This window comes from Drosophila obscura, unplaced genomic scaffold (assembly GCF_018151105.1).
Source record: "Drosophila obscura isolate BZ-5 IFL unplaced genomic scaffold, ASM1815110v1 contig_180, whole genome shotgun sequence".
NCBI classification, from domain to species: Eukaryota; Metazoa; Arthropoda; class Insecta; order Diptera; family Drosophilidae; genus Drosophila; species Drosophila obscura.
Window position 1 is genome coordinate 694,106 of NW_024542768.1, and position 15,878 is coordinate 709,983.

Consider the following 15,878-nt stretch of genomic DNA (forward strand, 5'->3'; position numbering starts at 1 on the left):
AAGCTGTAAAATTGTTTAGGGTCTTGTGAAAATTGTATCCTGCATCGAGATATGTAGTTTTTATAGCATTGAGCGTTAAGAAGGGAGAAATTTAAACGAGCTATTACATAGTGAGAAAGAGAAGAGGGAGAACCAACTTCTCGAAATTCTTTATAAAGTCTTGATTTTAAATTTTTTAGACTAGATAACTCCTTGGTAAACCAAGGAGGCTTTTCAGATCTAACCGGAAAAGAAAGTGGGACACAAGAATCAAAAAATGTGTCAAGTACATTGTAAACGAGAAGGAACGTGTGAGTCGCTTCTGGGGACGCGACTCTACTTATACCCGTACTCAGTCAGTATATACATTTTTGAGCTTATGATTTTTAAGAATTTTAGAAAAAAAAAAATTTTACATTTTACATTTTTTTGCTACATATGCTATCTACATCTACATATACAATGTATATTCTACATCTTACATGTAGATTGTACATGTTCCAATTAGATTCTACATCTCCTCCGCTAGGGGTTGCTCGCGCACTGAACGCAGCAGAGTGTGCGAGTGAGAAGGAAAATGAGTTGAGTTGTCTTTGCGGGAGGGGGAGGGGAAGCAACTGAAAATTAATTTCTTCATTCTGGCTATAATTATGATCCGATCTGATTCAGATTCGGCAATCTGGTAGATATGGGCATTCTCTACGATACTGCGTTTTTAGTTTTATCGTATCTTTAAAACTGTGCCTGCCACAGATTTTCGTCCTTTGTGTGGGCGGAAGGGAGCGGGGCGAAATTTTGAAATACACTTGTAGCAGTGTGATATCACATGAGTCTGGAAACCAAATTTGGTTTCTCTAGCTCTTATAGTCTCTGAGATCCAGGCGCTCATCAAGACGGACGGACGGACAGACGGACAGACGGACGGACAGACGGACATGGCTATACAGACTCGGCTATTGATGCTGATCAAGAATATATATACTTTATGGGGTCGGAAACGTTTCCTTCTCTGCGTTGCACACATCCACTTTTACCACAAATCTAATATACCCCTTAACTCTTTTTTGAGTACGGGTATAAAAATGTGTGTGCCTTTCATAACGTCAGTGCACAAGTACAGAGCGGACCAATCCAAATCCCTAATAAGGTTATTAAGCTTCGTAAAATCGGCTTTACGAAAGCAGCGGACACGTTCAGATAGCCTACCCATTCGATCCAATACAGTACAGTAGTCTTCAGGTATACTGAGCGGAAGGGCTCGGGTTAACAACGCTATGGTCGGATCCGAGACAAAGCACAGATCAAGCAATCAACCCAGGGAATTTTTCACATGGTTGACTTGAGATAGGGATAGGTCTAGCAAGCCGTCGATAAAGTCATGTCGTGACATGGGCACAAGGTTATTAGACTCGTTTACAGAAAACCAAACAGTACCTGGAAAATTGAAATCACCCAGAACTATCATATGGTCTTTATCTGATAGCGAGGAAGAAACAGTTTTTAAAGCGGACAGGTGATGCTCGTATATTAAGATATCCGAAGAAGGTGGAATATACGAGCAGGTAATGAAAATGGAAAAGCCTGGGAGAATCAGTTTTACGCACAGGAATTCCAGGTCTTGTTGAACCTGGACCATGAAATGTTCCGACGAGGAGTTTGAGTCCACTGCAATAAGGACCCCACCTCCACGTCGAAACGAACGGTCATTTCTAAAAATTGTGTACCGACCTGCCAAAACTTCGGAACTAAGGATGTCCGGCTTTAACCAGGTCTCGGTAAACACAATAAAACACGTCCAAAACTTGGCGGAACAAATGGTTTCAAATTGAGTTGGGGAGACGCTTATCATGAATGAAGATATCTCCCTGGCGTAAGAAAAGTTAAATTTTTCCACCTTTAAGCCGACGGCTTTTATTTTGCTTTGTATAAAAGCGGTCACATCATTGGATGTAAGGTCAGGGGCTAGCCGCGAGACAAAAACTTGTCGCTTTGGTGGGACTCCCACCAGTGGTTTTGGCACCACAGGCCTAGTACCTGTGATGGCAGTATCCGGTGGTCCTGGACATCTATTAGCTGGTGGGAGCAAAACTGAGGGGATAGTTAAGGGGTCGGGTGCGGACTCGATGGACACGGACTCTACAGACATTTCTAACTGCATACTCTCCGAAGTGACGCATTCGGCTCCCGAATCTGCATCACCAGCAGCGATCGTTGCCCTTGGAGTAGCAAACGTAATCAACTGCTGCACTAAGGGACTGGTCGGAGTAAGTTTTTTAGATGCCGGCGGACATGAGGCAGTCGGCACTTGCAAGTCCCGCGGAGTAGACTTCTTGCGCCTCGGAGACTCAGCCAGCAGCTGTAAACTGCTGAACTGAGTGTTCATGTCCAAGAGCCGATCATACTGCTGTTTAAAGCCTACGATCAGCTCTTTGAAGCCACTCCGCGTCTGCCTCATGAACGAACGGCCGTTGTTTTGGGAAATGGCGTCTCCTACACGGCCCGAGATCCCTACACATTTTGCGTGCACTACGCTTTCGCAAAGCCAGCAGGGGATATTGGGCAGGTCATGGGTGATCTGCTTCTTGCAGGTTTTTTTGGCACAGACGACAGAAAATTCCATACTTATGTCTCTTATTTTTTTTTTACTTCGGGAAAAAAAAGTTCAAAACAAATAGAGCAAATGCTTAGAGCAATGCTTAAAGCGAAATCAGTAATAGATGAGAGAGGAGAGTGGTTGCAGCAACAGCTTATAAGTGAGAGCGTTACTGCACAAAAAGTTACAAGAGCGAGAGCGAAAGAACAGTTATTGAGAGTAGGTGATAGAGAGAGTGATAGACGGCAATAACTACGACAAAGAGCGGCTAAATGTAATGAGAGGGCGTACTTACGAAAAGCAACAACACAAACACACGACTAACCGACGCACAAAATTTATTAAATAAGTTGTGTTTTTACACAATTATCAGGTATGCACCCGCGGTAAAAGTATGATTTTTATGTAAGTTAGTTAGAGAGTTAAATTATAGATTTAAAAAAAAACCCCGGCTGTTAAAGTTAAACAAAAGGAAAATGCGGAGCGCAAAACAAAAACACGTCTGGTCACTACAAAAGAGAACGAACGAACGATATTACTTATATATATCTATACTTGGGGGGCAAGCCACCTGCGCACTCGCTTCGCTCGAGCGGCACCTCCAAAACCCCTGAAATGGTTAATAAACAAAGAAGTGCTTTGTCATTGATATTGACATCAGTGTTATGTGTGACGGCACTTCGGCCGGGGTTCACAGAAATTTATTTGATCTCTGGATGTGGTAGCTGAAAGAAAAGGTCTCCTGGTTCCAGAATAAGGCGACACGAGTAAGGTGGCAAAAGTAGATAGTTTTTTTTTTTTATTAATCTTAAGAGTAATAGGCCTTCCTTCAGGGTCGTCAGGGCCGCACGTGGCTACTCGAAGCGTGCAGGTCGTATCCGGATAGGATACGGTCACTGGCGAAGATCGGTCGGGGAGGATAATGCGCTCCGAGTAGGATGGGATGATTTATTGCACTGCTGGTGTGTCTTGGAGAGGAATCGTACGCTCTACCACAGCAGAAATGCCAAAAAATAGGGTTATCACGAAGGCTGATCTTGACCCTAGGCGAATCCAGATGGACTGCCCTAACTGCTCTGGCGCCGCTGCTTTTATTGCCAAAAGTCAGCTGTTGTGCCTCTTCTTTATACCTAACGCGTTTTGCTGATCAGCTGAAAGTGTGACCGCTTGTGGTTGCGTCAGGGTCACACTGTCCGATCATCTGTTAGTGTGCCCGCTTGTAGTTGTGTCAGGGTCACACTAGGTTGGCGCGCTTATTTGAATGCTGTAATCATTAGTACAACAGTGACACTGCGCCCAGAAAATTTCACTTTTCTTAACACTTTAAATAGTGTTGTGTGCCTGACCCAGAAGGGCTGTTCTTTACGTACTATTTCCGAGAGGCTTGGTATTAGCAAATCGGTGGTGATATCAGCTCAAACGAGAAGGAACGTGTGAGTCGCTTCTGGGGACGCTACTCTACTTATACCCGTACCCAGTCAGTATATACATTTTCGAGCTTATGATTTTTTTGGATTTTAAAATTTAAACGAGAAGGAACGTGTGAGTCGCTTCTAAAGACGCGACTCTACTTATACCCGTACTCAGTCAGTATTTACATTTTTGAGCATATGATTTTCAGAATTTAGAATTAAAAAAAAAATTTTACATATTACATTTTTTTGCTACATCTGTAATCTACATCTACAATGTATATTTTACATCTAACATGTAGATTATAGATGTACTATTCATATTCTACATCTTTTCCGCTAGGGGTTGCTCGAGCACTGAACGCGGCAGAGTGTGCGAGCGAGAAGGAAAATGAGTTTCGTTGTCGTTTGCGGGAGGAGGGGCAGGGGAAGCAACTGAAAATTAATTTCGTCATTCTGGCTATAATTATGATCCGATCTAATTCAGATTCGGCAATCTGGTAGATATGGGCATTCTCTACGATACTGCGTTTTTAGTTTTATCGTATCTTTAAAATTGTGCCTGCCACAGATTATCGTCCTTTGTGGGGGCGGAAGGGGGCGGGGCGAAATTCTGAAATACACTTGTAGCAGTGTGATATCACATAAGTCTGGAAACCAAATTTGGTTGCCCTAGCTCTTATAGTCTTTGAGATCCAGGCGCTCATCGAGACAGACAGACGGACAGACAGACATGGCTATATAGACTCGGCTATTGATGCTGATCAAGAATATATATACTTTATGGGGTCGGAAACGTTTCCTTCTCTGCGTTGCACACATCCACTTTTACCACAAATCTAATATACCCCTTAACTCTTTTTTGAGTACGGGTATAAAAAGCTAGAAGTTAAGCCCAAACACTTTGTAATTTCAGCTTACCGTCTGGGAATCATAAAGCATTGATGCTTCTTTACAACCAGACGTCAGATACTAGAGTGATGTGAAAAAAAGAGCGCTACCTCTGAAAAAAGCTTTACAAAAAAATACCAGAGTTCGAAAATTCTTCAAAAAAAGTTCTGCCATAGAAAAAAAACCATAATTCTTTAAAAGATTTAAAAGTCCCATATCTATCAGCGTGACGTTACTCATTCTTTTATGTTCTTTTTTTATGTATATATTGACTGAGTACGGGTATAAGTAGAGTCGCGACTCACACGTTCCTTCCCGTTCATATAGATTTCGGGGTTTGGTTTTTTTAAAATAAATTTGTTAAAATCTGGTATTTTTTTTAAGTTTTTTTTTCAGGGGTAGTGCTTTTGTTTTTCACATCACTTAAGTATCTTGTATCGGGTTGCATGGAACATTGCAGGTCTAAAAAGCTGACAAATGCAGCTATAAATCCGACCCAGACTTTTTGTATCTACTGCTTAACGCCTGGAAGATATTAAGCTTTCAAATTTAAATTTCATAATTTATAGCAGGTATCTTTTTTTTTTGAAATTTTGACTTTAAAAACTCGGGAAAAGTCGCAAACAAAAATTATTCTTGGCCAACATTTTTATACCCGTACCCAAAAAAGAGTTAAAGGGTATATTAGATTTGTGGTAAAAGTGGATGTGTGTAGCGCAGAGAAGGAAACGTTTCCGACCCCATAAAGTATATATATTCTTGATAGAGCCATATCTGTCTGTCCGTCTGTCCGTCCGTCCGTCCGACCGTCTTGTTTGTCGGCTGGATCTCAGAGACTATAAGAGCTAGGGCAACCAAATTTCGCCCCGCCCCTTCCGACCCAACAAAGGACGAAAATCTGTGGCAGGAACGCAGTGTCGTAGAGAATGACCATATCTACCAGATTGCCGATTCTGAAACAGATCGGATCATAATTATAGCCAGAATGAAAAAATTAATTTTCAGTTGAATCCCCCGACCAAATTTAACCGTTTTCAGTCAGATGGAGAGAAATACTTTTATGTTGTAATTGGACAAAGCAGTTTCAAACTTTTTGAATTCATCTCATATGTTACTGTTTTGTACTCCAATTTGATACGAATTAAATGACAAGTATGAAATAATTTATTTTGTTTGAATATTTTGTTTCGTTGATTTTTTATGGATGACGAAAGTCAGTGTCGTGAACTTGCACTCACTTTTGCTCGTGTGTTCGATGGTTGGGTCGAGTACTCAAACGCGGACCTTCCCGAGAGAGCTGAGAGCAGACGAAGCTCGGGCTACTATAATGTTTACAAATATTCTTTATGAATGGGCCCTTAATATATGGTGAAAATTGGGGATATACAGATCACATTTGGAATTTTAAATTTGATCACATCATTTAAATAATAGTTAAAACTACAGAAAACTACAAAAAGTTAAGTAGGAAATTTCTTTTGGTTTATACAAGAGGCGAAGGAATATATGTATTTGGTGTTTTCCATACAGATTTCATTGGCATTTTTCACATTTTTTTTTTTTGTAATTAGCCTCTAATGAATTGAAAAAATCGTGCCAATCTTGATTTTTATACCCGTACCCGTACACAGTTTAGGCTTTTATTAAACTAAGGGTATTTTTCTATGAGAATATCTTTACATTTAGATTTTAAATCCGTTTTTGCTTAACATTCTTCCTGTTATTTTTCATTAACAAAAATTACAAAATTCATTTTAATATAGTCACACCGACTTTTTCAATATTCTTTTCGTATAAGTTACGATTCCAGCAAAATATAAAATAACTCAAACTCGATTTGTTTCAAATACCACCAGCTGATTCGTTTACTTATTCAGTCCCACCTGGACTCCTCATTTCTACTGGACGGAATATGTTAAGTCTCACCTGGACTCTTCATCCCTACTGGACGGAATACTTTAAGTCTCACCTGGACTATTCATCCCTACTGGACGGAATACGATAAGTCTCACCTGGACTCTTCATCCTTACTGGACAGAATACTCATCACTCTTTTTAAGCGGCTCACACTTAGTCCCAACTGGAGTCTTAGGCAAATTTATCTCTTCTCCATTGATATCTAATTCATTCGGTATGCGACCCTCTGCCATTTTTCGTACATAATCATGGCAATACTTGTACGTTCGATTATTATGCAAAGATTTCAACACATACCGATCCCCATCAAGAGTCTCTAATATAATAAATGGACCTCTAAAATGTGCATCTAACTTTTGTCTATTGCCTTTCTTCGCTTTTGAGTAAAACATAGTCACCCACCTTGTGTTTAACTACAGCAGCTTTACTCTTGTCAAACCTAGACTTGTTATAAACAGCTAAATCTTGCATATTTTTTGATGAGGCATCTCTCAAAACCTGTAAGACAATCTGTTCCTCTGTGTCACATGGAGAAATTAAACCCATTGGACGAGCCTCTTTGCCGATCAGAAGCTCTAAGGGACTAGCTCCAGTTGCACGGTTGACTGTTCAGTTGAGGGCAAGCTGTGTTTCTCACAGGGCATCCTGCCAAGACGTTGGCTTGATTCAACAGCAGTTAATAGATTTTTCAGAATGCTCATAACACGCTTAACCTGACCGTTAGCACGGCTAGCTCCCGTAGCAATTAGATGAAGCTTAATATTTTGTGATGAACAGAACTCAGCAAACTTTGCACTAGTGAAACATCTACCCTGATCGGCAATGATTCGGGTCGAAACCCCAAACAAAGAAATGGATGATTTCATAGCAGTCACACAGCTCTCGGTATCCAGTTTGAGAGTATGAAACAAGTAAACGTACTTTGTGAAAGCGTCAATCTGTACAAACACATACTCTTTAAGGTCACTTTTACCGCTTAATTTTCCGTTGATATCTATATGTACGGTATGCCAAGGTATATTCACTTTTGGAATGGGATGAAGCTCTGCCTGAACTTTTCCCAACGACCCCTTAACTGTTTTACAAGTGATGCAATTATCAACAAATTTTCTTACGTACTTGTTCATCTTTTCAAAGAAATAATATTGATCAAGCGTTTTCTTCCAACCTGAGTGCATAATTGATGCATGAACTTGATTTATTACTGACCATTTATAAGCACGTGGTACTACCTGCAAACAACGCGTTCTATTATTTCTTTGAATTTTTCGAAACAACACATCTTTTTTTAATTCGTATGTCTTTGTCAAATCTTCAACAAGATCAATATCAAACAGATCTGAATCAAGTCGCTGCTCAGCTAAGAGCCAATCGTTTTTCAGGAATTTTACATTTTATAGAATCGGGTTTTACATGAATGGGATTTCTTGACAAAAAATCAACATGGGCCATACGTCTACCTTCCATATACTGTATATCGAAGTTAATGGACTGTAAATAAGCCCACCACCGATAAACTCTACGGGTCAATTCCAGTTTAGTGCGTGAAGCCTTTAAAGAGTTACATACTACAAACTCACGTCCCAGCAAATAGTGACGCAAATGCTTAACAGCTTCAACAACTGCCAACGTCTCCAATTCATAGGAATAATATCTTGACTCAGCGGAGGAAGTGGTTTTGCTAAAATATTCTACTACATGAGGATTGCAATTGATTCGATGCATCAACATAGCACCATAGCCACAGGAACTCGCATCTGTATGCAATTCAATTGGATATTCTGGGTTGAAGATTACAAGCACTGGTTCATTTGTAAGAATGGTAACGACCTTCTTTCGAATCCTTTCCAGCTCTGTATTCCAAGAAAAGCTTTCCTTCACTGATGTAAGAGAATACAGTGGCTTCATCATTTGTGAAAATCCAAGCACAAATTTACGAAAATATGAAGCCAAACCGATGAATTGTCTCAAGCTACTAACTGATTCTGGGGGAGCTAGGGAGTTCAAGGCAATTATTTTTCCCGGATTCGGCCTTATCTATCCAGCTCTCACCTCATATCCCAAATACTAAACAGCAGTTTTAAAAAAATTACAGTTTGAAATGTTTAACAAGAATACAGCACTATTCAAAATATCCAGAACAATTTTTAATATCTCCAGACCCAGCTCAATGGTAGATGACACCACCATAATATCATCCATGTAAGCAATAACGTATGACTGAGCTAAGTCAGCAAGTGCATTCATGACGCTACGCTGAAAAACGGATGGTAGATTTTTCAAACCAAACGGCATTTTCAAAAACTCGTATTGACCTTCTGGCGTTACAAATGCAGTGTATTCTACCGAATCAGGGTGATTTGGTATTTGATGATATCTGCTAGACATGTCTAAGCAAGTTAAATAATTAGCTCCACATAGTCTTGCAATCTGGTCATCGATGAGTGGCAAGGGGTATTTGTCAGAAACCGTGTTTGAGTTTAGCCCTCTATAATCGACACAAAGTCGGTCCGAACCGTTTTTCTTTTTTTCCAAACAAACGTACGGAGAACAGCTGGGTCTAATGGGTTTTATTAACTCACTTATCTGAGACCTAACTGTTAACTTTTCTTCAAGGCTGAGTCTATACGGTCTCCGCCGCACGGTTTTGTTTGAGTCTATTAATCGGCATTTCATTTCACCAATAATAACATAAGAGCAAGGCGTTCCGTCAATGAAAGCTGCAGAATATTGTTCAAGTAATTTAATCAACTTATTTTTGTTATTATCAATCAGGTCAGTATTAACATTAAATAGACTAATTGGCATTTCATAAGCTGCACAAACATTAAACAAATTTGGTTTTTAAGATTTCAAATTTATCGAACGAAAGTAACACATTAAAACCTTGCTTTAGAATTTCTCGTCCAATTACAATATTATTCTGCAATTGTTTATCTTGTACGGAATGAAACAATATTTCAAGGGCATTTTCATTAATTACAACAGTGCTTAAGATTTGCAATGTTCTATATGACGGTGTGCAATACCCTTTAACATTACAATGTTATTGATGCGTTTCCCCGATAAATTTGCACCAATACTCTCTCTGATCAACGAGCATTCAGCCCCAGAGTCAAAACAAATTGGAAAGATCGTACCTCAATGTGTCGTACTTCCTTTAGGCTCTGACACAAAGAACTGATTGATGCTTTTCTGCTGAAATACTCCAGATTTGGTAACGGTCGCCTCCCTGGAACATTTGTTAGCGAAATGTCCACGCTGGCCACACCGATAACACTAGTCAACACGATTTTTCCTCAAGGAACAAAACGAACTTTTTCTTAAAGATTTGGGGCTTAGAAATGGTTTGATGATATTTTTTTTTTTTTCTATGGCAGAACTATTTTTTTAAGAATTTTTGAAAACTGGTTTTTTTTTTTTTAAGCTTTTTTCAGAGGTAGCGCTTGTTCTTTTCACATAGCTCTAGTATCTTACGTCTGGTTGTAAAGAACTTTGCTATTTTGAAAAGATAAGATAAAACAGCTAGAAGTTAAGCCCAAACACTTTGTGATTACAGCTTACCGTCTGGGAAATATAAAGCATTGAAATGCAAAAATGATGATTTTTGTGCGGTATTTTTTACGAAATTTTGACTTTAAAAACTTGGGAAAAGTCGAAAAAAAATTATATCTTGTGTCCTCTATTTTTTTGTGTATAGGTGCGTTAATTTGGCGTCGTTTAAGGTATCGCTCATTAAAATCTATTGAGAGACTTTGGAGCTAAAATTCGTTAACCAAACCTAAAATATGGAAAAAATGAACAAAAAATACCTTTTTGAAGGCGGCGAGCCCAACTGCCCATTGGGAACAAAGCAAACGAACAAGGGTTGTACATTTGGTACCTGATACTAGAGCTATGTGAAAAAAACAACCGCTACCTCTGAAAAAAGCTTAAAAAAAATACCAGACTTCAAAAATTCTTCAAAAAAAAGTTCTGCCATAGAAAAAAAACCATAATTCTTTAAAAAATTTAAATCCCCATATCTATCAGAAAAGGTCGGTTTGGATCCTTGAGGAAAAAAAAAGTTCGATTTTGTCGAGTAGTGTAACAGGTCACGTCCTCTCTAAGCGGCTTCCCTCTTGAAGTTGTTTCCAGTTCCATCCTGCAGTTGCTTAGTGCGACAGTTTTTCATTTTGTGGCCTGGCTTCTTACTAAAATGGCACAACAGGGTAGACTGCCTTAATCACTTGCAGTCGGGTTCCGTGTGTTCCACTGTTCCAGCACTGCGTTTGTTTGTAAATGCAAGGGCCGTCAACTCCGACTGCAGCTTGCCTCGGGTGGTCACATTTGAATTGAAAATAAGTTGCCACATGCGCCAGAACAGCAGACAGCGATTTCTTCGATGTTCATGTTTTTCCACTTCGACATAAGAGAAGTCACCAGGCGGCTTGCGTATACTGCATGGCATTCACAAGCAGAGGGACGGCTGCTAAAAAGATTTAGCAATATGGCGGCCGACGTCTCTTCGGTCTCATACCGCTGCTTGAAAAGTTCCTTGAACTGGTTCCACTCAATTCCGGCATAACACTTGGGTCAAGCACTGCGAAGCACTGCCCTCCATGCAATTGCTCAGTGCCATAATGAGCCCACTGCCCGTTAGCGGATTCTCCGATAAAATAATGTCAGCGGTCACACACCATTGGGAGGCTTACACACACACTGCGTCAGGGTTAAATTTTGGCAGAGTGACGCCAGTCTTCTGCGTAGTCGATGCCTTGATTTGCTACAGTATAAATGGCCAGCTCCAGAACTACACGCAACTGCTCCACATATATATACAGCATATATAGCAGGAGTTGGCACAGATCTCACATCTGATGTTGGGTTAATATTTTCCTGGGTTGGATCTGCCATTTTAACTAGGGCTCTACGTCAATAAAGAATTACTCCGCTTGGCTCGTGGTGTGGGCAAACTCTCTAACGCAACTACAATTATTACTCGTTACGAAATTTCCCTTTGCCTCTATATCTTCCTCCCTCACACTCATCACCGCAGAGGAACACGCTCCACGTGCGTGCCTTTCTATCGCTCCTTTTATCCTCTCCGAGCGAGAAACACTTGGAATATTATTATGATCCGACAAAAATATTCTTGATCAGCATCAATAGCCGAGTCGATATAGTCATGTCCGTCTGTCCGCCCATCCGTCTCGATGAGCGCCTAAATCTCAGAGACTATAAAAGTAAGAGAAACCAAATTTGGTTTTCAAAATTTCGCCCTTCCGCCCCCACAAAGGACGAAAATCTGTGGCAGGCACAATTTTAAAGATACTATAATACTAAAGACGCAGTATCGTAGAAAATGCCCATATCTACCAGATTGCCGAATCTGAATCGAATCGGATTATAATTATACCCAGAACGAAGAAATTAATTTTCTGTTGGTTCCCCCGCCTACTTCAGCCAGAGATCCGCTACACTATCACATAGCACTTTCAGTGCGCGAGCAACACCTATTGGAGGGGATGTAGAATATAAATGGTACATCTTTAATCTACATGTTAGATTTAGAATATAAATGGTACATCTTTAATCTACATGTTAGATGTAGAATATACATTGTAGATGTAGATAAAAGATGTAGCAAAAAAATTTAAAATGTAAAATGTTTTATTTTATTTTAAAATTCTAAAATATAATACGTGTGAGTCGCTTCTGGGGACGCGACTCTACTTATACCCGTACTCAGTCAGTATATACATTTTTGAGCTTATATTCCCCAGAAGCGACTCTCACGTTCCTTTTCGTTTTTGTTGACTTTGACTTGAAAATCAATATCTCATCTGCCACCAATTCTTCAATTTTTAATTCAAAGAAATGCTTTTCTTACTGATTTTGATAAAGAAAAGAGATGTGCAAAACGAGATGTTGAAAAAAGGCATACTAAGGTTATGCTTCGTAGTTTTGACGAGTTTTAAACAACGAGAAGGAACGTGTGAGTCGCTTCTGGGGACGCGACTCTACTTATACCCGTACTAAGTCAGTATATTCATTTTTGAGCTTATGATTTTTTACAATTTTAGAATTACATTTTTTTGCTACATCTGTTATCTAAATCTACAATGTATATTCTACATCTAACATGTAGATTATATATGTATCATTTAGATTTTACATCTCCTCCGCTAGGTGTTGCTCACGCTCTGAACGCGGCAGAGTGTGCGAGCGAGAAAGAATTCTCTTAGCGCGTCTCTGGCTGAAGTAGGCGGGGGAAGCAACTAAAAATTAAATTTCTTCATTTTGCCTATAATTATGATCCGATCTAATTCAGAATCGGCAATCTGGTAGATATGGGCATTCTCTATGATACTGCGCTTTCAGTTTTATCGCATCTTTAAAATTGTGTCTGCCACAGATTTTCGTCTTTTGTGTGGGCGGAAGGGGGCTGGGCGATATTTTGAAATAAACTTGTAGCAGTCTGGAAATCAAATTTTGCTTCTCTAGCTCTTATAGTCTCTGAGATCTAGGCGTTCATCGAGACAGACAGACAGATGGACAGAAAGGCATGGCTATATCGACTCGGCTATTGATGCTGATCAAGAATATATATACTTTATGGAGTCGGAAACGTTTCCTTCTCTGCGTTACACACATCCACTTTTACCACAAATCTAATATACCCCTTAACTCTTTTTGAATACGGGTATAAAAACCGTAGTTACAGATGATCGACGGACTTGTATGTCGGCACACTGTAGCAGCTGAGCTATGGCTGGAGCTGTACTAAGAATTAGCAATAAACGACAAAGTATAATGGAAATAATTGAAGATATGTGACAATGCGTCGTCGATTCGACGAATTGGGACCTTTTAGGGATATAGAAACCATTTAACTACACTAATTCGGAACGTTTTTCCGGAGTCCCAGAGACCGGAAGTAATCCATACAAAATAAGAATTTCTTAATTTACTTACATTCAATAGCTTTGATGATCTAGATAAGGTCAAACAGTCTTTGTGGTTATTAAATGCTCGTGATGTGACAAACTCTGTAATTGAAGTATATCTTGCCAGCATTCGTCGCCAATTAACCAACATTTGTAATGGACCTACATCTGGAGTGTCACGCTGAATTTGTTTTCCTTCCACAAGTATCCCCTGGATTTGTCTGAGCCATTGTTCAAAGTACCTCTCAACTAGCCGTACACGCGTCACTATTTTTGAGCTTGCTTCAATTTGCCATCTTACTAGTAAAAACCCCTTAAATAGGTCATGAGACACATCAAAGTGTACACGCGAAGAGACAGTGGCTTCTGAGGATTTTAGAAAGGTATTATACATATTTAGTATATGAAAAAACTTTTGAAGTTGTTCTTTTTCCGCCAGACCAAACTCTGTTACAGCCTCAACCGATGGTTTTAAAACAAAATCGATAAAGGTTTTAACTACATTTAAACATGCGTTTCGCTCTTCTGCGTTAATCATAAACATTGCCACCTCATCGCTTACTGAACGATTTTCAATGGACCTGTCATTGTGGTGCCGATAAACCACCATCCATTTACCAATCATGTCCACTGAGTCGGCTCGTAAACAGATAGTTCGCTGTATTTCGGTATACTTAAGCTTTTCTTGATAACGTCCAGATTCGGTGGGATAGCCTATCATTTCTGCGTTACTCAACATTATTGCCATTGGGCCTCTTTCATTAAAAAGTCCATTTAAATTCTCGACATATTTATTTTCGTCCACAACCCCTGTGACCACTTCTTCTGTGTCTAAGCCACACATATCTGCACATATTTCTAAAACATACCGGTGATTAGCACCAAGGCTAGAGATCCGCTGCTGACGCATTTCACGAAGAAATTGAAATCGTTTCCGCTGCTGTTCTTCACGTTCCTGATCGCTTACACTAGGACGCCTTGCTGCCCGTTTTAATATAGTACGGGAAACGCCAAATAGCTTCCGGAGGCGCTTAACATTTCTTTCAGGATCCATTATTGAAAAGATAATATAAGCACTAGTAAAATTACTATTATAGTAAAAAAAAAATATAATATATATATTTCGCGCTGTTATTAATCGAGAATGAATTAAGTCAACTGATATAGCAAAAATGTACAAGTCTACTTTTCTAAGAAAATTTTCAAAAATCTCAGTGTTTCTAATAGCTTGTTTACACTAGGTTTGCGTCATGCATCATTGCGTCTTTTAGTAGTAGTTGGTATCAATCGTCATTTCATCAGTTGTCAGCACGTTGAATATGTTTAAAGAAACAATTTAATTTCAAATCAACCTAAACTGTCATACATCTTCTCAATATACATTCAATTCAAACTTAATCCTCAAATTTGGCAGCTCGTCCTGTCTTAAATATGCATTTTATTGTTATTTCGACAAATAGGTGTACAGTCTTTGTGAAATTAAAGTGAAATATAAATACGATCACATACATTGGGAAAGAAGAACAGTTCGGTTGTAGTTGAAGCTCTCCTTGTTATGTCGGCTCACAATACACACACGAGGAAAAAGAAATAAGACAAGAACAAGACTTACGATCTCACAAAAAAGGTGCCACAAATAATGCAACTCTTAACCCCGAAAATATGGGCAGATGAACACAGGGATAATCAAGAGAAAATATCGGCTAATCATTTCGGGAATCTTCTGATCGACTTTCCTGGATACTCTGTGCAAAAGTTGTATGCTAAAGGGTTTAACGAGGCACTCTGCGACGTCGCACATTGGCTCGTTTTCTCAAAACACTTTGCAAAATCAATAACCTTTGACCCCGGCTAGGTATAAGTCTGAAATCTATCTATATAAAGGGAGAGAAAAACAAAGTCGTGTCTATTAAATCGCTTATAACTCGAGAACGGCTGGACCCATATTCATGGTATTTGATTTGATGAATTTGTCTCCATCCAGGATAGCAGAATAACTTAAAAAAAAACTATGGATAAAATGACCGCGGCTCGGAAAGTCGCGATTTAAGAACAGATGGACTGATCGCTTTTCTGTAATGAAAGTGTTACATAAATCAAAAACTAAATTCAACCGGTATAGAGTGTTTATAGAATAAAGTTGAAATAAATTAATTA

General features: G+C 39.3%; 1 protein-coding gene across 1 annotated transcript; it reads right to left on the reverse strand.

The window, feature by feature from the left end:
* Positions 1-9,457: 9,457 nt before the first annotated feature.
* Positions 9,458-14,782, reverse strand: LOC121404033 (dynein heavy chain 8, axonemal-like). Its single transcript, XM_041592547.1, has 2 exons — positions 13,750-14,782; positions 9,458-9,512 (listed from the first exon to the last, which is right to left on the reverse strand). The coding sequence occupies exons 1-2, from the start codon at positions 14,773-14,775 to the stop codon at positions 9,465-9,467; spliced, it is 1,074 nt and encodes a 357-aa protein (XP_041448481.1). The 5' UTR covers positions 14,776-14,782; the 3' UTR covers positions 9,458-9,464.
* Between the last annotated feature and the right edge of the window lie 1,096 nt (positions 14,783-15,878).

Excerpts from the sequence above, each read along its gene's own strand:
- LOC121404033 (XM_041592547.1), bottom strand. The coding sequence starts at position 14,775 with ATGGATCCTGAAAGAAATGTTAAGCGCCTCCGGAAGCTATTTGGCGTT. Across the intron at positions 9,513-13,749 it reads GATCATCAAAGCTATTGAAT|CTTTCATTGACGGAACGCCT; the intron begins GTAAGTAAATTA and ends AATATTCTGCAG.